Source organism: Lutra lutra, chromosome 9 (assembly GCF_902655055.1).
Source record: "Lutra lutra chromosome 9, mLutLut1.2, whole genome shotgun sequence".
In the NCBI taxonomy this organism is placed as follows: domain Eukaryota; kingdom Metazoa; phylum Chordata; class Mammalia; order Carnivora; family Mustelidae; genus Lutra; species Lutra lutra.
Window position 1 is genome coordinate 93404357 of NC_062286.1, and position 23261 is coordinate 93427617.

Below are 23261 nucleotides of genomic sequence, written 5' to 3' on the forward strand. Positions count from 1 at the left end.
CAAGGGAGCACAAAAGGATTGATACTTGGACTTCAGTCTCTGAGATGCTGAAAGAACCTAACTGTGGTGGTTTTCACATCCACCTGCGTGCTTCCCTCCACCAGAGGCTTCCATTTTTTGCCTGCTCCTTCCCATAACGGATGGTTCAGGCTACCTGGAGCCTGGAGCCTATATCAGATGACGCACGAGTCTTTTTTTTTTTTTTTTTCCTGGCGCAACTGTTGGTTCCTGAAGACCCACAAAGTGAAACCAAAACCGCCTGACGCTGAGCGTCAGGCCGGGAAGGCAAAGACAAGGGCATCACAGCCCCACCAGAACCGAGGGCCACCTTCTGGCCTGTGCTCCCCATGCCCACTCTTCCTTAGCGGACCTCTTCTTTGGGGCAGGAGAAGAAGGGGTGCGGTTCGGGGCAGGCTCCGGGAGGCAGCGTCTTACGCGACAGGCGCGGGGAGGAGTGGGTGGTGGCTAGAGGAGGAGACGGGGCGGGGCCGCAGAGACATTAAGGGGCGCCGCGTCTCGTAGCCCCAGCTTGCGGCTCAGAGTGCCTTAGGGCTTCTGGCGAGATGGCGGCGCGTGGCCTGGGCCGCTGCGCGGGGCGGCTCCTGGGCAGCCTGTGCGGGCGCTCGGTGCAGCCGGTGCCACAGCTGCGTGGGGTGAGAGCCGCCCCCGGGGCTGCGGGGCAGCCAGGTTCGTACCAGGCGCAGAGCGCACAGGCGGCCCGGGATCCCGCGGCTTTCTGGGGGCCGCTGGCTCGGGACACGCTGGTGTGGGACACCCCCTACCACACGGTCTGGGACTGTGATTTCAGCAGCGGGAAGATCGGCTGGTTTCTAGGAGGCCAGTTAAACGTGTCTGGTGAGTGGGCTACGGGGGCGCGGGGCGGGAAGTAGTCCAGGGCGCCCCCAGCTCAGGACTCCGGAGGGCATTTAACAGCCATTCACGGCCCCACGGGAGGCCCCTCCTCCAGTCTTCTGCTCCTCGCACTCTCAACGGTGGCGCCTCACCGCCCCAGCCCCCATCCCATCAGGACCCCCGAAGGCTCCAGTCCGGGCGTCTGCCACCCTGAACCCAGACTCCAGCTTACGCGCTAGGGTTCGCGCTTGCGGAGGCCCCGGGCGGGCATCCGTTCGGGTCGCCCAGTCGTTGGTGTTGCCCCAGCGCGGATCCTCAGTCCACTGTCCCCAGAGTTCAACCTGGGGGTTCCACTGCGCTGTGGGCTTCCCCTAGGCCAGACTAGGGAGGAGGGCGCCGGCTCGCAGATGTAGGCGGGGACTCCCCCACTCCTGTCCCTGGGAGAGGCAAAAACTAAAAGCGCCTGACTTGTTGCCTCCGGTTGGGTACCCCAGAGACTTGCTCGGGGAGAAACTGCCCTAGTAAACAAACCGAGTGGCAGGCAGAGGGTTAGGAAAAAATTCTCGCCAGCAGCTGGAATCAGTTATCTCCTTGCTCTGGGGCTTGTGGGTGGGAAGGAAGGAATGGGTGTCTCCCAGTTGAGTGTTTCAGTTGTGTACTGCCTCGGAAGACCTACAGGTTGCTTTTAGACCGGGTGGTGATTGAGATTCCAGAAACCAGCTCCACCAGCCAGTCAATCCTCTGGTATCTGCTGAGATTGAATCCACTAGTGTTTCTTTAAGATTTGGGATGGGAGGTGGGTACACTGTATCCCCATGCCACAAGGGGAGAAGGTCCAGGTCCTGGAGGCGGTAATGGCCAGGAAGGTTAGGCCTGGGGTTGGTCTTACAGGGCAGGATGGGACTTGCAGTCAGGTGCCAAGTCAGAGGGGCTGCCTGCTGTCCCAGACTATGGAGTTGATTGGAGTCTAGGAGGTATTTAAGGAAAGGACATGCAGATCTTCATGGCAGGGCCATGACTGGACCTGAACTTCTAGGTAGGATCTGTTGTGTGGCACAGCTCCACCAAGAAGTGGCCAAGTTTTTCTGCTCCTCTGAACTTAAGATCCCCCCCGCTCATATAAACTGCAGGCAATAATGCCTACCCCCTAGTCTGGTTGTGAGGACACAGTGCCAGAAGGTATGGGACAGCCTGGCATTTATTGGTGATCAGTATGTAGTAGTGAATTTAATTTATTATATTTAGAAATAGCCATAAAATTATGGGTAGTGTGTTGCAGTTAACTTTCAAGCAAAGAAACTTGAGGGAACTTTGGACCAGATATATGTTTTTTCATATTATATATTACTTTGCTGGTTTAATCGAAGTGAGTCACTTACTAGATAAGTGTTTTCTCTAAAATTGAGTCAGCAGCAAGTGTCCTTGAACCAATGGAAAGAAAACCAAACACTTGGGATTGCGGCGTTGATGGCATGTGCCTTTGAAGGGGAGGAGAATAGCTTCTGGAGGCATAGAAAGTGCAGCTTCTGGAGGCCTGAGGCCACTGTGAACATTTCTGGGTGGCTTGCCACCTCACACTCTTTGATAAGACAGTGGGGACGGACTCATGGGACAGGCACCAAGGACCTCATGAGCCTCACTCAGTCAGGGCTGGGTGTGTTCAGCAAACAATTCTTCTGCTTCTTTTTTCTTCACTTATTTCTCCTTTCTGGCTACATAGTCATTTGAACTTCAGAAAACTGTTGTGTAGAAAGCTTTTCACAACTTCCTACCTCTAGTGCATATGCCTGCCCACTCAGCTGTCAGGAATATCTCAGCCCTTTGCCAGTGTCTGCAAAGTATATTCAGAGTATGGAGAAAGGCCAGGCCAGGCCAGAGCTGCCCTGGGAACCACTTAAAACGTTGTGGAATGGGTGGGGGTGTTTTGGCCTGATCTGCAGACAGCACAATGATGGCTTGTTCCGAAGAAGTATTGCTCTCAAAAATGACATTACTCCTTCAGGAGGATCTATACTAGCGGTTTTCAAGGTGTGGTCCCCAGGCTAGTGGCGTTAGAATCATCTGGGAACTTTTTAGAAACACGAGTTTTCACACCCCATTCTAGACTTATCAAAATCAGAAACCTTGGGAGTGGGGCCCTGCCATCTTTCTGTGTATGTGTGTGTGTTTTAAAGATTTTATTTATTTGAGAGTGAGAGCAGGAGAGGGACAAGCAGACTCCACAGTGAGTGTGGAGCTTGACACAGGGGTTGATCCTATGACCCTGAGGTCATGACCTGAGCCAAATCAAGGGTTGGTTGCTCAACCAACTGAGCCACCCAGGCCTTGAATCTGTGTTTTTAACAAGCCCTCCAGGGGCTTCTGATGCACGTTCAAGGTGGAGGACCACTGACCTATATATCCCATGCCAGTGAAGATGAAAAAAATAAATAAATAAAAATAAAAATAAAATGGATAGGATTGGGATTAGTGTCCTGGGGATGCCTCCATTAAGCAAACAAAAATGGTGTATGGGTAATGCCATACAGTTTAGTGGTCCAGAGTGTATCTAGAATCACACCTAGATTTGAATCCTTGCTTTCCCCTTACTGTACTTTGCATGCATCTCCTCATGTGTAAAGTAAAGATAGATGTAACCAAACTCTATTCTAGTTACTATTGTTGCATATCCAACCACCCTAAGCTTAGTGGCATAAAGCAGCAACCATTTTATTAATCCCCCGGATTCTGTGGGTCAGGACTTTGGACAGGGGCTGATGGGCAAGCGCCAGGGGATGGCTTCTTTCTGCTCCTGAAGTCTATCTCCGTCTCTTGTGTCTGCCCTGCTTCTCACTCCAAAGTCTGGGATGGCTGTAGACTGGGCTCAACTGGAACTGTGGCCCGAAGCACCTACACAGGGCTTGTCGCTGGGCGACAGAACATGGGTGACAGTAGGTCTCAGAGACTAGTATTGAGACCAATACTCAGAGCCACACTGCTAAGCTTCTTCTGACTGGCAGTGTATGTATGACCTGGGGACATCTGGGGCTGTTGTTATCAAATGAGAAAATACTTATAAAGCATTACTTGCATCCAATCACTGGCTTTTGTTATTTATTAATGAGTCATGGGGAAAGCTGTGACCTTGAACTTGGCCTTCAGCATTGTTAATAGAGTGCTGTTTCCTCTGAACAGGACTACACCGTTTTGCATATGATCAGTCTTGGATAAGAGGGAGGCAGGCTAGGTGGCCAACACAGCTCTCAAAGTCCATCCTGGGGCTCTGGGACAGCCAGGTCACCAGGTGGGGTCATGGTGTCAGGGGCCACCTGGGCAGGGCAGGTAGAGAGAGCCTCCAGTTGCTTCCCTTATATTTATGTAAAACTGCTTTGCTGAAGGTTCTTTTTTTTTTTTAAACCAAGATCTAAAGAGGATACTTTTTTTTTTTTTTTTTAATTAGGTTTCTTGGGGTACCTAGGTGGCTCAGTGGGTTAAAGCCTTTGCCTTCAGCTCAGGTCATGATCCCAGGGTCCTGGGATGGAGCCCCGCGTCAGGCTCTCTGCTCAGCGGGGAGCCTGCTTCTCCACTCTCTCTCTCTCTGACTGCCTCTTTGCCTACTGGTGATCTCTGTTGTCAAATAAATAAATAATAATAAAAAAATCTTTTAAAAAATTAGGTTTTTTATTTTAATTCCTGTACAGTTAACATATGTGTTATATTAGTTTCAGGTGTACAATATAGTGTCATTCAGCAGTTCTATACATTACTCAGTGCTCATCAAGATAAATGTACTCTTAATCTCTGTCACCTATTTCACCCATCCCCCCACACACCTCACTGATATTTGCAAATGACATAGCTGATAAAAGGTTAGTATCTAGAAAGTGTTCTTACCAATCAGAAATTCGGCTGTCTTTCACAGGGCTCAATGGATAAAAGTTTGTGCTTTGTTGCCCATGAGCTCAGGATGTCAGGAAGCTGAGAATGCAGAACTAGAGGGTAATGGCATGTGTTGCTTTCAAAACACACAATTAAATTCTGTTTTCTCTCTCTTTTTAAGACTTTATTTGAGAGAGAGAGAGAGAGAGCGCGCATGCACATGAGTGGGGGGAGGGGCAGAGGGAGAAGCAGACTCCCCACTGAGCCTGACTCTAGTAATCCCAGGACCCTAGGATCATCACCTGATCAGAAGGCAGATATTTAACTAACTGAGCCACCCAGGCACCCCTAAATTCTTTTTTCTAAAGACCAAATTCTGAGTCAGATTAAAAAAAAAATGGGTTTTCTTACCTTAAAGCAAGGGTGTAGAAAAACTATTTTTAATTGACCATTGAGCGCAGAGATTTCTGGATGCTTTTTGGAGCATGAGTTGAAGGTATGGAAACCATTTTGCTATACTTCCCTCCTCTTTCTGATTGTACCTCCCATAATCCAGAAGGCAGACACACTGAGAGTGGCAAGATGCTGCATTTCTGTGCCTCATTTTTCTCTCAGTGACTGAAGAAACTTTTCTAAAGTCTTTCAAGGAAGTCTAAATGAAAGTGTAACCCTTGGTCTTAGGAGGAGGGTCCCCCTGAAGAGACTGAATTCTTCCCACTTGTCAGATGCACGACTTACTTTAAATAGCAGATGCTTCTGGAAAGTTGGCAAATACAATTTGAGACTGATGTAATTACTTTAAATGTGCCAGGGAGATTTTCTATTTAAAGAAAGCCCATTGTGAATCCTTTTGTGAATATTAACTCCCTCATTTCTTTTGAATATAATTGAATTTCCCTGTGTGGGTTCACTTAAAGTTGGGGAGGGGAAGAGATGTATTTAAACAACTGACAATATTTCTTGAAAATTCCTAGTTAAGTGTGTGCCATCTTTATAATGGAAATGATAATCCTATTGTAATCTTTTTTAAAAAAACAAAACTCAGGGTGGCTCAGTCAATTAAGCATCTGACTCTTGATTTCAGCTCAGGTCCTAAACTCAGGGTTCTGGGATCAAGCGCTGCTTGGTGTTCCTGGCTCTATACTCAGTAGGGAGTCTGCTTGCCCTTCTGCCCCTCCCCCCAACTCGTTCTCTCTCTCTCTCTCTCTCTCTCTCGCAAATAAAATAACATCTAAAAAAAAAAAAAAAGCTCAGAACACAGGAACCACCAACAGACATTTGCCTAACTTTTTGCAGAATTGTGTTAGGCCCAGGTGCACACCTGTTCTTAGGAACATGATGGAGCCTCATATCACTTCATCCTCCTGATCCCGATGTGAAGTGGTTTGTGGTCCCATTGTACAGATATGGAAAAGAAGGCTTCAATTCATGTATGGTGATGAACAGTATGGAAGATGCCCAATGCCACAGAGCCTGCATTCTTCCAAGGAGGGGAACCACAAATCATTAAGCAAGTGACCTCACACAGGGGTCACTTGCTCAAGGTTTTTATAGATGCTAAGGGGAGGATTCTGATAGCATCCCTTCTACCCCAAACCCATGATAAAGGAATGTTAGGGACATGGTCCCTGTCCTCAGGGACTTGTGACCCAGATAGGGGAGGATCTAGCAAAACTAGCATTGTGTCCCAGAGTGGTGACTTCTGGGCAGGTAAGTAAGCATTAAAAATGGTGTGAAAATGACAGGGATCAAGAGGTCACTGTGTGTTGGGAAATTGGAAAAGACTTGGAGTAGGAGGTGGGGTTTGAGCTGAGCCTTAAAAATCACACTGGGTCCTTAACTGCTTGTTCTTGGAAATGGGATTTTCTTGTCCCACTGCCCAGTTCTTTAGGTGGAGGCTTTGTTTTCTGATGTGGAGAAGGAAGAATTTCCTTCCTTCCACCTACCCTCCCTTCTTTCTTTTCCTCCCTGCAATTGAGGCAACAGCAGGAAACATGCCCATGTGTTAAAAGCCAGCACACACACAGCATCTTAGGGCTACTGTCACCCCAGGCCCTGCATGGAGCTTTGTGAATATCTTGGTGTCATCTGAGCATTGTCCACGGTAGCTGTAGAGGGTGTTTTTATTCCCATCTGACCTCATGCAGGAAACCCACAAAGCATCTAATTCCTACCACATCTCTGAGTCTGGAGCCATCGCTCCCACAACAAATGAGGAAAGTGAGATTTAAATTAGATAAGCAGTGCACCGTCTGTGGTTAGCAAGTGTTTGGACAGGGTCCAGACTCCAGTGCGTGGGTTTTCCCTATGACTCCAGGCCACCATCCAGCAAAGGTTTGTACAGATGTCTTACAGAAAGTCTTTAATTACTCTTGTCCCCAAAGGAAGAAGAAGGTCCCCTCACCCTGCCCCAAATCTGGAACAGAATGTATGTAGTTGTAAGCCTACGTGTGTGTCTGCTGGAGTGGGTCCAGGACGGCAGTTGTAGCAGCACCTGGGATCTTACTAGATGCCCACCCAGACCTGCTCATTCAGAGACTCAGGGCAGGACCTCACCATCTCTGGCTAATAAGCCCTCTGGGGATTCGGGGGATTCAGAAGTGCTAATTTAGACTAGAAAGAAACCTTGAGAGATAAAGCCACTAAGACAAGAAGAGATCTGTTCCCTCCTCAGGCAGGGAGCCAACATGGTGTCATTTAGACTCCAGTGTTGCCCTCCAGCTTGAGGACTTAAATGGTCCCTCCATTATTCAGAGCTGTGGTTCTTCTCTGCTCTGTGCTCTGTGTTCAGCTGCACACGTACTAATATGGACAGGATATTGGATCCCTGTCCACAGAGGGGCTACAAGTGCCATCTTGGGAAAAGTTAGAGGGAAGCATGAGGTCCATGGGAGGTGAAGTGCTCAGTGAGAGTGGGAATCTGTAGGCCAGACCTGTAGGAGTGTGGACACCAGGTGAAGGGCAGCAGTGTGGACAGTAGGACAGCGTCCCCCAGGCACAGAGAAACAGTCCAGAGGCCCTGAGGGAGGAAGGTGCTCACTAGACTCAACATGATTGGTGGGAGGAGGTAGATCACATGGAGTCTTAGCAGCTGCTTGTTGAGAACTTCCTATGTTCTGGACTGGGGTGGGGAGGAGCAGTGAGGCATGTAGGGGACACTGTACCTTGGGCTTCATGCTGACCTGCCTGGATTCCTGCCATCCATCAGCTCCAGAAAGACAGATACATGGCTGGTCTCAGTGACCACCCATCTATACCCTGGATACCCAATGACCATCCTGTGGACACTGCCTTCCTGTTTGGTGTAAACCAGGTGGAGGATGCCTTGCTGGGGTCCAAGACTGTGAGGGTCTTGGCTCAAAGCTGGGCCGTCATTCATTGAGTAAGGAGTATGTCCTGGTGCCCTGGCTGCCATGGGAACAGACCGTGTGGTGAGGTGTCATGTGTGATTGGAAGCCCTTCCTGCTGCTTTCTGGCTGTGGCATTAGGCAGGTGAATACAACCCAGAGCACCTGGAAACTGTTTTCCAGGCTACCCCTGGGCTGCCCACTTTTCAGGGTGACTCAAAGAGTCAAACTCAGAGTGGGAGAAATTTTAGAGCGGGCTTCTTAGTTAGAAGCGGGTGTAATCAGCTCACCTGCGATGTGTGAAGCAGCCATGGGCCAACGAGCATTTGTGCGCAGGTGGGAACAGCACCCTCTTCCAGTTGGACCAACCACCCCCATGCAGGGTACAGCTGTAACTCAGTGTGTGGGTTCTCAGCTGGGCACTTCTAGGCTTGTTGTGACCTGCCTAGGGTCATCTCTTCTTAGTCCATCCCTTAGGTCCTCCGGGGCCAGGCAGTAGGAGCCGGGTGTTGGGGCTGGTGGGCTCGTGGTGGGAGTCCAGAAGTGGTACGGGGTGGGAGGGAGAAAGGGCCTGGCCCTACTGGGGGATGCTCACTGCTTCACCTTCCAGATAGGGTGTGGCCTCATCTGCTGGTTGCTCAAGAGAGGCCAGAAATCGGTGGTTTTAGTGTGAAAACTCATGATTTCTAAATTTTGGACTGATTGACACATACACATCAGGTTTATTGTGTAAATCCAGGTTTTGCCACCAACCTCCCCCTCAGTTTGACTTCTTGTATTTTCTATTTTCTATTTTTTTTTAAGATTTTGTTTATTTATTTGACAGAGAGAGAGATCACAGTAGGCAGGCAGAGAGAGAAGGGGAAGCAAGCTCTCTGCTGAGCAGAGCCTGATGTGGGGCTCGATCACAGGACCCTGAGATCGTGACCTGAGCCGAAGGCAGAGGTTTAACCCACTGAGCCACCCAGGCGCCCCTCTATCTTCCTTTTTTATGGCATTTCTTCTCTTCTGTTTCTCTAGTAATTCAAAGAACTTTCTGGTATCAATAAGTAATATTAGTATTAATAGTTCTTCCTGATGATATCTATTTTTATTAAATTTTTTGAAGTATAACATATATCTGTGAGGATTCAGAAAGTTCAAATAAATTTTTAAAATATTTTATATATTTATTTGAGAAAGAGAGAGCATAAGCAGCGGTGGGAGCAGAGGCAGAGAGAGAAGCAGGCTCCCTGCTGAGAAGAGAGCCCAATAGGGGGTTGAATCCCAGGACCCTGAGATCATGACCTGAGCCCAAGGCAGATACTTAACTGACTGAGCCACCCAAATGCTCTCAAATGTAATTTTTTTATTATAAGGGTAAATGATAGATAAGATAACCTGACTGAAAAAATGTTATTCGCATACAACAGCTAAAGTATATAAATATTTTCATGGGGGTTCACCCTCTCAAGAATTATGAGAATCGTATGATCTTTTAGGGGTATGGTTTCCCATAACTTTTGTCAGGACAGTTACTCCATCAAGAAATATTATTGGAGTTCCTGTAGCTCATTGCATGGTATTATCAGTTGATAACAGCACCCTGCATTCGTACAATAGCACTTCAACATTGGTCTTTTATTGGATTCCTATTGTAATCCTGTGATTAGACATGGTAGATAATGCTTTTCCCATTTGTATGGGAGGAGATTAGAGAAGATAAGTAACTGTATTCAAATAAAAAAAAAAGAAAGAAATAATTTGTATATCTGGACATTGGGGGTGACTCTGAAGACCAGGTGGGCAGATGACTGCTGGGTCCAGAAGCTACTTGCCATCATTGTTTCTCCTGCTGAAGGGGAAGTGAGTAATGAAATCTGTCTGCGAGGGCTGATAGGAAGGGGCACTAAATGAACCTGCCAGATCGAAGCTCACCTGAAATCGAGAGTAATGAACAGGATGTTAGCAAATTACCCGATCCTACTAATCTTCAGGTTTACAGCAAATTGTCAGCACTAACCTGTTTTTGCAGGCAGTCATGTGATCTGAGCTTGGGTAATAGAGGGGGCAGGAAGCAGAGTCTTCCGGAAAACCAGCACGGCATTTCCCTATCATTTCATCACTTGTTGGAGCAGAGGCTGGTTTGTAGGGTGCTGGCCAGTTATCTGAGAGGCAATATGAATCCTTGCCCTGGGTTACGCCTCCAGCAGATTCGAGAGACTGCCGCATGAACTGTGTACTGAATCAGGGTCAGGCTGTTTGCATTAAGCCTTTTTTCTAGCACCTCAGGTTACAGCACTCCGTCCCAGCTGCATGTTAGAACCACCCAAGGAGCCTTGAAAACCACAAGGTCAACTGGGTCAGGGTCCCTGGGGGTGTCCTGGATGATGCCCACATGTGGCCAGGGTTGGGACCACAGGTGCCGAGCACCTGCTTCAGGTATTCACAAGGGATCACCCTGCACCTGTGAGATGCTATTTGTGTACTGGTTGTCTTGTTTTTTTTTTTTAATTTTTTAAATTTATTTTCAGCGTAACAGTATTCATTGTTTTTGCACCACACCCAGTGCTCCATGCAGGCTCTTGACAATCATTCTCCTTGCAAAGAGTAGATCCCTTGCCTTTGAGGAACATAGGGTCCACCTCAGTGGAAAGCAGCACAAGCCATGGCAAACCAAACCCTCCCCTTATCCAACTTCAAAAGAACCCAGTGTAACATCTGTAAAACCTATTTTTGTGCAGTCAATTGCTTGGATCAGCATGTTCAGAAGTCCCCGGAGAGCGTCGCTTTGATCTGGGAGCGGGATGAGCCTGGAACCGAAGTGAGGATCACGTACAGGTACTGTGTGTCCCCTGAAGGCATCTCAGTGCCCAGCAGGGTCTCCTGGCCCTTTACTTCTCTGTTTGTGGTAGACACCAGCACCAAACATCTCTGCTGGGCTATTACCAGGAGCAAGACTGCCCAGCTTGGAGGAGGGTTGCCCTTCACCTTGGCACTTGGTGCCTTTAGGTTCTCACAGAAGGATCTGGTCTTTGGACACAAATATGATGAATGTTAAAGGCATGGGAGGCTTTTGGCACAGTCCCAGGTGCTTCTGTCTTGTTCTAGGCGGAGGTCATCTTTGTTTCAAGGGGCATGTTTCAGCTTTGGAAATGTTCTCTGGTCCCAGGACAGTAAACATGAGTACAAAGTGAATAAAATACATGCTGGAATAAACAAATGAGCCCACTCAGCCTCTTTCTTCCAGCACTCTGAGAGGGGGACCATAAATAAGATCAAGCCATTTAATGGGGGGAGGGTCCTCCTGACATTTATCTTGGATTCTTTAGATAAGTTCTCCACACATTCCATGTGTCAAGCACTTTTCTGGATGTTGTGTGCATGTTGGGGTTTGAAGGAGCCCAGCATCTAGGAACTCCCTCTTGCTGGGACTGCCTTGCTCAGGGGTCTCTTTGGTTTGTCCCTACAGGCCAGTGCTTTCCCCTTCCCTGGGGGTAAAACCCCCTTTGTTTAAGCCTAAACTTGCCTTTATGATGCTATCTCAGACCCACTGTCAACCTGAGTTGTATGTCCTTTTTCACCAATACGACCCTTCCCCCACAGTCAAGTCATGCTCTTCCTCTGGTGGGCAGCTTATAACTTTTCTTGTCCAGTCATTCCACAGGTTTCACTGAGGGCCACTGCATCAGTCAGTACAAGCTAGGGTATGTCATAGTAACAAACAGTCCCCAAATGCATGGTAGGGTGTGACTGGGTGGTCGCTTTAGACTGAATAGTCACGGAAGTCCTCTCTGAGGAGGTGTTATCAGAGCTGGGGTCTTGTTGCCAAGAAAGAACAGCCAAGATTGGAGGAAGATTTTCCAGGCCCATCCAAGACCGTGAAGAAGTGTAGGTGTTCTGGGAACAGAGAGAAGGTGCATGTGGCTGGGGCAGTGGGAATGAAGGGGGTAGTGGTAGGGTTCCCTGTAGGGAAGCAGGGGCCCTGAGAGCAGCAGTGACTCCCCTGCTTGGTGACTTGGGGGCCATTGGGCACCCCTAGGTTTGTTTGTTTCTCAGACTCAGGTTTTATCACAGACCAAATCCACCAAACCTGGTAAAACTGGACTCCAGTTGACATTGGATGCAGCAAAAAGATGTCTGTTATTCTGCTGCAACTCCCTCTGGGCACCACCTTGCCCACCTCCCACATCAACAACCCTCGGCTATCATCCCCTTTTCTAGTGTCTGTGTTGTTTGCTGACCTATCTCCCTACCAGCCTGTGCAGATAAGCCTCTTGCCCCCATGTAGCCCATCAACCAGGAGCACTGGCCCTGGGAGCCTTGGGTCCAGGGCCCAGGGCCCAGGGCCCAATGACTGGGCCAACAACTGAGGCGATGCCCAGGCCCCTGTGCACACTTGAGTTTGGGGAGTACAGCTCTAACAACCAAACCAGCTTCACCATTCATTACTGTTATTGGCCCAACTAGATTTATGTTTAATTCTTTAGTGAAATATGAAGACTCTGTGGGTGGGGGTAGATGGGCTTACCTCCTGGATGCTAGAAATAAGCTGATTCAGGGATGGACTGTTTTCCTTCTGTCACTGTCTCAGATGTGCCTGGACCCCCGGGACACCCCCTTGGCTGGAGATCCCCCATGTGCACACTGAATTAGTGGCTTTGGGTGGTCCGAGGGCTGGGCTTGAATTGGCCTGCTGAGATATGTGGTTGTGTGCAAGCCATGGGGGATGGGCAAGAAATGCACTGGTGTGTTAAAACCCAGAAGGGCTTTCGTTCTTTTGTTCCATAGCAGCCCCAGGCATGCTTCTGAGTATAGGCAAAGCAATTATTATTCTCTCTTTAAAAATAAGCAGACTTAGCCTGGAATGATTTTACAAACCGTAGCTGGGCTGAGTGCCTGAAGACTGCTTCCAGTCGCTGTTTGAGGAAGAAGAGGTGTGTGTGTATGGGTTGTCTGTGATCAGAGCTAATTTTTGGCAGCCCCAGGTTAATTATTCTCCTGGTCATCTTAGGTTTTTGACATGAAATTTCCTTTCTGCCTGCTCAGAGGAGAGTCCCCTAAGCCAGTGCTGAATGTCCTACAGCATATAAACCACCACTAACAGAAAGTGCTTTTCTGCCCCAGAGTCTCATGTGGCAACAGCCAAGATGCCTTTGTTGGCCCGAAGACCAGGTTCCAGACTTGGAGCCTGAGCCCTTTCTAGAAATGCCATGGGGCTGTGGTTTTCAGAGCCTGGCGTGCTGGGGACCACACCCATGTGTCCGTTTGGAGGTTGGGGGTGGCCCCTGCTGACTCTTCCCCCACCATGACCTCAGGCACAGAAGGGGCATGTCTTCTCCTCTGTGGTGCCTGGTGGCTCAGTGGGTTAGGCATCTATTGGCCTTTGGCTCCAGTCATGATCCCGGGGTCCTAGGATGGAGCCCCAAGTTGGGCTGTCTGCTCAGCAGGACCCTGCTTCTCCCTTTCTCTCTGCCGCTCCCCCGCTTGTGTGCTCTTTATCCTTCTCTCTCTCTCTCTCTCCAATAAATAAATAAAATCTTTAAAAAAAAATGTGGCAGGTCAGCAAGTGCAGGACCCATGGACCCACCCCTGGGGCAAGTACTATGGCCTTTGCTCTGGAATGGAGGACTCTGCAGTCTGCATTTGAGGCCACCTTCTGCTGGCGTGGTGATCTTGGCCAGCTCTGTCATTCCTCCATCTGTCCCCATCTGTAGAATGGCGTGATCATTATAACCGAAGTGATCCTAGCTGTAGGCACAGGGATGCGATGGAATGTGTTGGAGGTGGAAGCAGCAGGACTAAATAAAAATGATGATTATCATTTTCGCAGTATTTTTTTCCAGTACTTTCTGGGTTCCAGAACTGTTTTAAGCATCAGACCTGAGTTACTTTATTTAAATACCACAGCCTGATTAGATAGGAATTAATTTTGTTATTGTTATTTCTAACACTTTATTATGAAAAATTTCATAATTTGAAGAATTTCAAGCAGTACACCTATTGTGTACCTAGCACCCAGTTTCTACCCCTAGAGTTTTACAAAGCTAGTTTTTATCCCATGTGATTTGTGTATCTATCCCTCTGGGGTTGGTCCATCTTATGTTTTGGATGCATTTCAGCAGCATAGCATTAACTGGAGTTCATTATGTGTTTATTTTCTCTCTTTTTATGTGAAATTTATATGCCATAAAATGCACAAGTGTACATTAGCTCAGTTTTTTTTTTTAAAGATTTTATTTATTTATTTGACAGAGAGAGATCACAAGTAGACGGAGAGGCAGGCAGAGAGAGAGAGAGAGAGGGAAGCAGGCTCCCTGCCGAGCAGAGAGCCCGATGCGGGACTCGATCCCAGGACCCCGAGACCATGACCTGAGCCGAAGGCAGCGGCTCAACCCACTGAGCCACCCAGGCGCCCCAAATTAGCTCAGTTTTGATCAATGTGTATACCTGTGTAATTCAAATCCTTATTGAGATACAGAGTAATGACCCTGTCCCAGAGGGTTCTCATGCCCCTTCTCAGTCACTATCCCTACCCTCCCCAAGCAATCACTGTTTTGATTTTTTCCCAAATAGGTTGTCAAAGTCTTATCTTAGAGGTAAAGAGGAGAGTGGATCTCCTTTCCCTCCTAGGGCTGCAGAATGTTTCTGAGGAGGCATGTTCCTGGAGCATCGTTGTAGAGCTTGTCATGGGGACCAACAACTCCCGCCCAGCAACCCTAGTGACACCTCCATCCTGCTCACCAGAATCTCCACTGCTCACCCCATGTCTGGGCAGGCACACATGCACACACACGCACGCACATGGTTGTGCACTCACACACATACATTTTTGGCTTGCTCATTTTCCAGGCGCATTTCTGTAACGTGCTCATTGTGTTCGGGATCCATCCTGGAAACACTCTCTCAGGTGGCAATTAGGGCCCTGCCACCTGTTCTGGGACATGTGCCCTGTGTTGTTTGTGGGTGGACTCCACTATTCTGATGACTGGCACATATTTCTAATCTCATCTCCCTTGGGCAGGGGAGGCCTGGCAGGATAGGCTTTGGGAACCCTGGGGAAGCCCCATGTCCTCGCCTGCCCCACCGGTTCCTTCCCTCTGTGACATCTGTTGGCACCGGTACCAAGGAGCGCCCTGCCAGATGGGCCAGGAAGCTGCAGGAGTGCACTCCACAGTGCAGGTGGGCCCTGAGCTGGCCATGGGGCTCTGGGAGGAGTAGGCATCAACAGCCATGACTCTGCCGGGCAGAGGGCAGCCTGAGTCCCTAGCCTGAAAGCAGGGGCAGAGGTCTGCCCCAGCCCAATTTTAGCCAACTGCTGCCCAGAGAAGTTATTTATGTTCAGAGCTGGCCTGAGAAAGCTGTTCTGTCCTAGGAAACAAGCAGACTACAAGCCCTCCTGCTCCCCTGAGGCCTCCGCAGGCAGTAGCTGCAGAGGCCAGGCAGGGACAGATAACTTGGGTGGCTCCCCAAGGCTGTGTGGCCGGATAGCATCTTGGGTGCAGCTCCTTCCAACAGTCCATATGTCCTTTTCCAGCACAGTGTCTTTCTAGAAGATTGTCCTTCAACTCTAGTTCAAGTAGACAGATTCTAGAGGCCCTTGGGGATGAGGATGTGGACAAAACACAAATCCCTGTCCTCAGAAGTTGATGGTGGGGTGCTGGGTAGATTCTTAAGCTTCTAGACTGCTGTCTGGAGCCTGGAGGTTTAGGCTAGGGATTTCCAAGGTGGGGATGGACACAGGACGTGGAGTGGAGCAGATGGAGACCCCGTGGCTGGTCTCAGCCTCTGGATTGTATGTGGGTGCCATGAAACACAGGTGACAGCAGGCTGTGGGGGTCTTCCTCTGAGTAGTTACCAAGGCTCAGCTCATCTTGTGTCTGAGTGCTCCGAACACAGGTCTGAACTTGAACTTGAGCTCAGAACTTAAGGCAAAGACCAAATTTGAGTCCTGTGACCTTGAGGCCTGTCACTCTACCACGTCCCCAGCTAAAAAATAAAGGACCAGATGAGAGGAGCACCATTCCAGCAGTAGCAGGCCTGGGTCAGTGCGGTAGTCACAACCAGCACAGCACAACAGAGCCCGATACGTACAGGCCACGCCATAAAGGGCCCGTGTTGTCTTAAATGTGCCTACAGCATGAACTGAGTATAGTTTTCACTATGGGTCAAGCCCCTGGAGGGGCCTATCTCTGTGGCTGATCCATTTTCTTTCTGGTGGACGGTGTGCACCATGAGGAAGCCCTGTCCAGAGGAGCAGAAGGGATGTCAGGCCTCCTTCTATCCTGCCTGCCTCAGAAGCCCTGGGTGGGCATAGAGGGGCCGGCTTTCTTCTGGGCATGCTGGGGCCAGGCACTGAGTGTTACTGTTTCCTCATCTGCAAAATGAAAACTTGCTTCTCCTCTGTGGGATGGCCAAGTGTGGAGCAGCACCTAGGTGATGAAAGTCCAGAATAGGGTCTAGGAAGACGAGGATTTGGGATTTAAGGAGGGAAGGGCATGGGGCTGCTCCGTGGCTTCTGGGGCTGGGAGCTGTTAGGGTGGTGTTTTCAGAGCAGGGACTTGAGCTCCGGAGAACAATCTCTAGTCAGCTAAAAAGCAGCCCCTCTCCCTCTTGCGGGCCTGACCCTTATTACTTGCTCTTCTCCTTGGCCCCAAATTAATTACTTTAATGAGCAAACTCCTTTATTAAAATAAAAAGGGCAGTTGAAAGGAAGGATCCTTAATGGGCCTAATGAGGTTGATGGGCAGGGTGCTTTGGAGTAAAATAGCCCCATGATCTGTGAGGTTTCCCATGGCAAGGGCCATTTGCCAGGCAGGGCAAAGTCAGTTTGCTCCATGGGCTCCCCTGAGTTGGGGGAGGAGAGGCCCAGGCCCTTGGCTCATGTGCAGTGTCCTGGCTTCCCTGACTAAGAGGAGGGAGGTACCCTGAGTACACCCTTTCCCCTGCTGACCTCTGAGTAACTGTGATTGCAAAACTTGGTCGGGAATGTGCATGCCGGCTGCCAGGAGCTGGTGGAAACCCTGGGTCCCCTGGATTGTGTGCTTACATTTCCTTAAGACTTTGGATCCAGATGTTGAAACTGGGAAGTGTTTTGCATTTTTCTATACATGATTTCTTATTGTTCTTGTCCTTCTTTGGATCAGCTAAGTCTCTTGGAATTTCGTATTTTATTTTTATTTTTATTTATTTATTTTTTTTAAGATTTTATTTATTTGTCAGAAAGAGAGAGAGAAAGCACACAAGCAGGCAGAGAGGCAGACAGAGGTGGAGAGAGAGGCAGAGAGAGAGGCAGGCTTCCCACCGAGCAAGGAGCCCGATGTGGGCCTCGATCCCAGGACCCCGGGATCATGACCTGAGCCGAAGGCAGCGGCTTAACCCACTGAGCCACCCAGGCGTCCCTGGAATTTCGTATTTTAGAACAGCCAGATCTTGGGACTGCAGGAGGAATGATCCACTCTGAGAGTGTCCATGGCCAGGGAAACCTCCTTGATGGGGATCCTTCTGAGAATTTTCTGGGGGCAAATACTTGCAGAAATTTACTTCTAAATTGCGCGTGTCCGCACGTGTAAGCAGACACATACCTTTGAGCTGGATCTCTGTTTTTGTGGACCCTCTTCTGCATGCAGGGGCTGTTGGGGAATGGGTGGGTTGTGGGAGGTGGCAGGGCAAGGCCTGGTAAGGGCACAGTGCACACCTGGGGTGGGACTGGGGGAGGGTAGCTGGTGCCTGAAGGGTGGGGCTGGGGAGGAGCTCTTTGCCTCAGGAGTGGGGACAAGATTTCCTGCCACAGCTTGGTGGGGAGTCTTCTAGGACTAGGCGTTATTGTTCCTGTTTTCTTCCTTCCTGCTTCGGAAGACTCAAGACTTTGGGATAAGCCTGACTCATAGGTTCACTGTGGGTAGCGCTTGGCGTCACACTGCCCCGCCCCATGTTGGTTCTCATCCGGGCAGCACTGTGGGCACAGAGGGATGTGGTTGAACCTCCTCACCCATCCAAATGTGCACATTGGGCCCCGGCTTGGGGGAAGTGCATCTTCATTCCTGTCCCCTCTCCCCACAAGTGTCCATTTCTTTCTCCCTTGCTTGGTGGACATAGAAGGAAAGTGTCGCTGTGAGTTTAGACCCACTGTCTGATGCAGAGTTTAAAAATCTATACACAGCTATGGTAGGCATGTGTGCCACTGTGCATGGCAGTCCCCAGCAGGGCAGCCTGTGCAGTGCTGACATCTAGGCATCCAGTCTTGGGCAGGGCTGAGAAGAGGTCCTAGTGGGACGGTGGCATATGTGTGTGCCCTGGGCAGCCCCTTCCCGTGCTCAGCCCACATCCAGCCCCCAGCGCCAGCCAGGCTGGACTCATCTGTCCACTGCCTACCTGGAACAAAGGGCACCGGCAACAGCTCCTGGGAAAGTTGTTGGTGACCATCCTGCATACCAGTCTGGGAATGGGAATGGGGTGTCCCAGCCCTCTGTCCTCCAGGAGTCATACCTGACCCTGCTATCTGGGGGCAGTCCCTGGCTGACTACGCAGTTGCTTGTAGCAGATGCTTATAGCTCACATTCATGCTCATACTTGGTTTTAAAGCCCAGGACCTGATGCCCATTGAGCTTCTGGGCTCCTCAAGCTTACCCAGCTGGAAAGATCAGGAATGGGGTTAGAGTTCAGCTTTGATTGGCTTTAGCCAGTGCACTGAGGAATCTGAGAGGGAGGAGGTGACTCTGTAAACGGGACCCCTCCTGCTTGGCAGCACTAAATTGGTGACAGGCCAGATGCCTGGGGGTTCCTTGTGGTTCCTGGAGGTGTATGTAGAGAGTAAACTCTGCTGTGTGCAGACAATAGCCCTTTAGTGACCAGGACCCTGTGTTCCCACTGTCTGTCCCCACTTCCTGCTTAAGCAGACACACAGTAAGTGCTAACATCAGCTGGGGAGGAGAAGGCTTCTCAGTGTCAGCAGGCTCTAGGTGGCCTTGAAGCAGGACAAGGGTCAGCTGCAGAAGAAGGCGGGGCCAAGGGCTGGGGAGTCCTGCTGTGACCGTGGAATAGTGAGGAGCAGGAAGCAGAATGTTTAATGGGTGCTCTGGGCCTTGGAGTACCTTCCAAGTTCAGGGTTGGGGACGCCGTGTGTGCCAGAGGAAGAGGTGACAAGAGGGTGCTGGATACTTCTTAGAAAGGGGATGCCTGGCTTGGCACTCCTTCATCCTTCATTCTTTGTGCTGGCCCTGCCCAAGACTGTCTTGCCCCAGATCTGAATGTGGTAATAGCAGTGGGTCAGGTTGGGTGAGAGGCTTGATGATTTCCCATCAACAAGTCCAGAGAAACTTCCTCTCAAAGACTTGAGTGAGGTTTTCGAGTCATTGGCAGGTTTTTGAGTCATCTGGACCAACACATCCCCATTCCCTCTGCTGGTTCTGCTTGACTGGGTTAATGAGGCAACAAGGACTTGGAATTTGAATTCCCCAGGGTCTCACATCAGTGATGTGTCACTCTGGTAGCATCTAAATCAGGGATTGCCTGTGCAGGGTGTGCCTGAGTCCCCAGAGAGGTTCCCAACAATGAACTTCAGCCGTGCCAAGTCAGGATCTCCTCAGGGGGCCCGGGGACTTTATTCGGAAACATATCTCCAGTAACATAGCTGCCTGTCCTGGTCAGAGGGGTCAGGTCTGTCAGGAATCAGCTGTAAACAAAGGAAGTCATTACCACTCTTCTAAGCAGAAAGGGAGCTGACAGAGTGCTAAGAGATCGTCTGAGTGGACTCCCAGCACCTACTCTGGCACAAGAATGGAGACCCCACAGGCTCCACCGAGTGCTCAGAACACACCACTGTGCCTCTGGTCCCAGCCAGGAAACCACAGTTCTGCTGGCTCAGCTGCTCAGCTTTCTCCCAACATCTTTACGAGTGGAATCTCTCCAGGAAAACCCAAGTCCCTCCCGAGCTGCAGCAAAGCACAACCCACTGTGCAACTGCTCCTCACGTGCAGATGCCTGGTGCAACCTGAGTCACATGCAGAAGCCCAGATGAGAGGTATCTGAGGCAGCCGGTGGCAGGCTGAGGAGGCTGGAACAGAGGCCGACGGAGAGAATGGCATGGCGACTGCAGGCAAGTCTATGCGGGGTGGGTTTATGGACCCAGATTCTGCTCAGATTCCTGGGTTGTTGACTGTGACAGTATGAGGACCAGGCCTGTCACTGCCCAGATCCCAGGCCACTCAGGTGGGGCCTGGTGGTCGTTCCTCCTGGTGCAAGTGACCAAACCCTCAGAGTCACTCCTCTGTGTATCACAGCTATTTAAGGTCTGCTCTAACAAACAGGCTCTGATCTTCACCCTGTCACTCACTCAGCCCTTCCACCAACGTAAGCCCATCTAGATGTGGATTCATCACAGGCCAGGCCATTTTCCAAAAGAGACGTCTCCTATCCTTACATTATAAACTTGCTAGTTTTCTGGACCTTATGACTAAATTGTGGGACAGTTTTCCAGTCTAATGTTCTACTTGAGGAGGTCTTTGGCATGTTACCAGCTGGTGGAGATGGGGGTGCTTTTGTGGAACTGCAAAGGGCATCCCTCAGAAGGGGTACAGGACCTGGTATGTCCTCCAGCATCCCGGGGCAGGTGCCTTCAAGCAGGGCTGAACTGCGCAGCCTTCTGCAGCGGCCCGGGTGATGGGGCTGCCATGGACCATATGTGCATAGGGGGAGAGCCGCAGGGAGCCCAGTTTTGGAATTCACAGAGAACGCAGTGCCTTAAACCCAGGATAGGGGAGCCCTGTGGCCTGGTAAAGGAGATAGCTTGAGTGGAATGAACGGGGTGTGCCCTTTGTTCCTCCCCTTCCTTCCAGAGGAACAATTTAAATTTCTATTACCAATTATTTGTCTATTAAATGCATGATTATTAAGTAAAATGAGTTAAATAAGTAAATAACAATTATTGTTTTTATGAAGGAAAGAGTTGAAATAAGCTTTAAGGACAGCCTCAATGGGAGATCACAGGAAGCTTTTGGGGTGCTGAGGGCTCATGACGTTGGTTCTGCTGTCACAGGGCTCCTCTTCCCAGTCCCTTGCTCGGTTGGTCAGTGAGTCATGTTGGTAGCTGGAAATCCTCCACCGGCGGAATATTAATACCACAGTAATTGGCAAATGCTATAAATCAGGGCTTTCTCCCCCCCTGGGAAAATTGGTTGTTAACCATTAGGCAGCACAATAGTGCGCTTCATGGGTCCCATGTTTTTTTTTAGCAGTTTCTCCAAGTTGCTACCAGAGGCCAGGAAATCAGCTTGGGCCGGAGGCAGTTGTACCAAATTCTTCCCTCTTCCAGAGGGAAGCCTCCGGATTCCCACTGCATACCCTTTAGATTCCCATTGGTTTCCTTACTTGCTTTCCTCTGCGTGCTAATGTGGAATGATCTGTGGACTCACGGTGAAGCCTGGAAATAGAGCAGCCCCCAACTCCTGTCTGGTCTAAAGCTGGCCACCCTGTATCCTGTTGTTGCCCCTGCTGCTCAGTGGACTCGTGTGGAGCGCTGTGGGAAGACCCACCAGGCCACACGTGGGACAGGTCACGCTGGAGTGGGGCCTGAGAAACATCCAATACCTTTTTTTTTTTTTTTTTTTTTTTACTAGGGAAAAGGGAATGTTTTTAGAAAGTTAAAACCTACATCCTGTTCCTGATTCCACCAGAGAAGGGACACCACTTATGTGGCTTTCCTTGGGAGGTAAACAAGCCTGGCTGGCCAGTGGACGAGTGTCCTGCCAGGGCACCAGCTGTTTTCTAGGCCGGTGTCCAGGACCAGAGTCCACCAGCACACTCTTGTACAAGGCTACCAGCCTAGCCTCTGGCTCCCTCAGGGTCGGGAGCTGGACGCCGGGTCTGGAAAGGAAGAACTTCTTTTCTGGAGACAAGATGTGGGCTGGAGGCCAAGTGCTGAGGTCTGAGGGGAATTCAGGCATTAATTAGGACAGAGGTTTTTTCAAGTCTTACCATTACCTCCATTCCACAGGGGTTTGTCTAGAGGCTGACTGCATGTAAGGCTTTGTCAGAGCAGGAGAAAACAACTTTGGGTGAATGTTTCGACCTGGATATGCCTAGTGAGTGTATCCTGGGGAAGGTGGTCCTGAATGTGGAGTCCAAACATGGACTCCTGAAGGAAAAAGCCACCCTCAACCCCTCTTCTCTCCTGTTCTCCTCTATCCTGATTGCAAGATGTAACTTGCATGTAACTAGAGGGAGCTAGCTTTGAACATTTCTCATGCTAATTTTCCTTTCGAACAAGTTCAGAGTTTTTAGTTTATTCTTAAAAATGAATGTACATTAAAAACAAAACAACACAAAACAAAAAACCTACCCTCCCCCAAATGTTACATACATAACAACAGAGTTGGTGAGTGGCAGAAATCATGAAATTTGAGAAGGTTTGCCGTGGAAAACCGGCTGTCCTGACATTGAGGGCTTTTGGGGGAACTGCTTAAAAGCAGGATCCTTGGAACCAGGCCTGGGTTTGAATCCTTCCCTGACCATTTCGGGAAGTCAGTTAAGTTCTGTTTGCCTTAGCTTCCTTATCTGAGAAGTGGAGGTTGGGGGAGGGAATCGCAGCTCATACCATGAGCTGTTGTGAAGGGTAAATGTGTGTGTGCAGTCAGAGCAGTTCCGGGCACAGGACATTTACTGAATAGCTGTTACGGTTGTTCCATGGGAAGGAAATGTGAATGGGGTGATGGGCAGGAAGGAAGGGGTGTTCTGGATGCCAGCATGTGGGGTTTGGGAAGGAACCAGAAGGTGGTCCTGGCTGGCCACGGAGAGGAGGTTCCCTGTACTCACAGTGGGTGGCAAGTGTGGCTGCAGAAGGTGCAATGGCTGGTGGATATGGTGGAGACACGGTGGTTGACAGACAGGTGAGGTCCTCAGAGCATGGCACCTCCAGCCTCTTGGAACCAATGTCCATGGGCTGAGTTCCTGCAACCTACAGGCCACTGGCAATGCGCACTGTGTGTGATGTATCCTTCTCAGATCCGCTGACCCCCTCAGGGTGAGGACTTGTGTCAGCACCTACTGGGGGAGCACACAGCAGTTAGGCTATGCAGATGAGGGCTTCACAAGGCTTTTGAATACCCTGAGCCAATGACATAGCTACTTACACCAAAGCAAACTGGCATTCTCATTCTTCCTCCTGGCAAGAGGCACTTGAGGAACCACTGATTTATGATGATTTCCTTTTTCCACCATAATTATAGC

The 23261-nt window shown here is 49.7% G+C and overlaps 1 protein-coding gene across 1 annotated transcript in view; it reads left to right on the forward strand.

Moving 5' to 3' along the window:
- Positions 1-491: 491 nt before the first annotated feature.
- Positions 492-23261, forward strand: part of ACSS1 (acyl-CoA synthetase short chain family member 1) — a 60324-nt gene continuing 37554 nt past the window's right edge. The window contains exons 1-2 of the mRNA XM_047744972.1: positions 492-855; positions 10781-10877. Of these exons, the coding sequence (XP_047600928.1) occupies positions 564-855; positions 10781-10877 (389 nt within the window). The 5' untranslated portion in view covers positions 492-563. The remainder of the gene's footprint in view (positions 856-10780; positions 10878-23261) is intronic.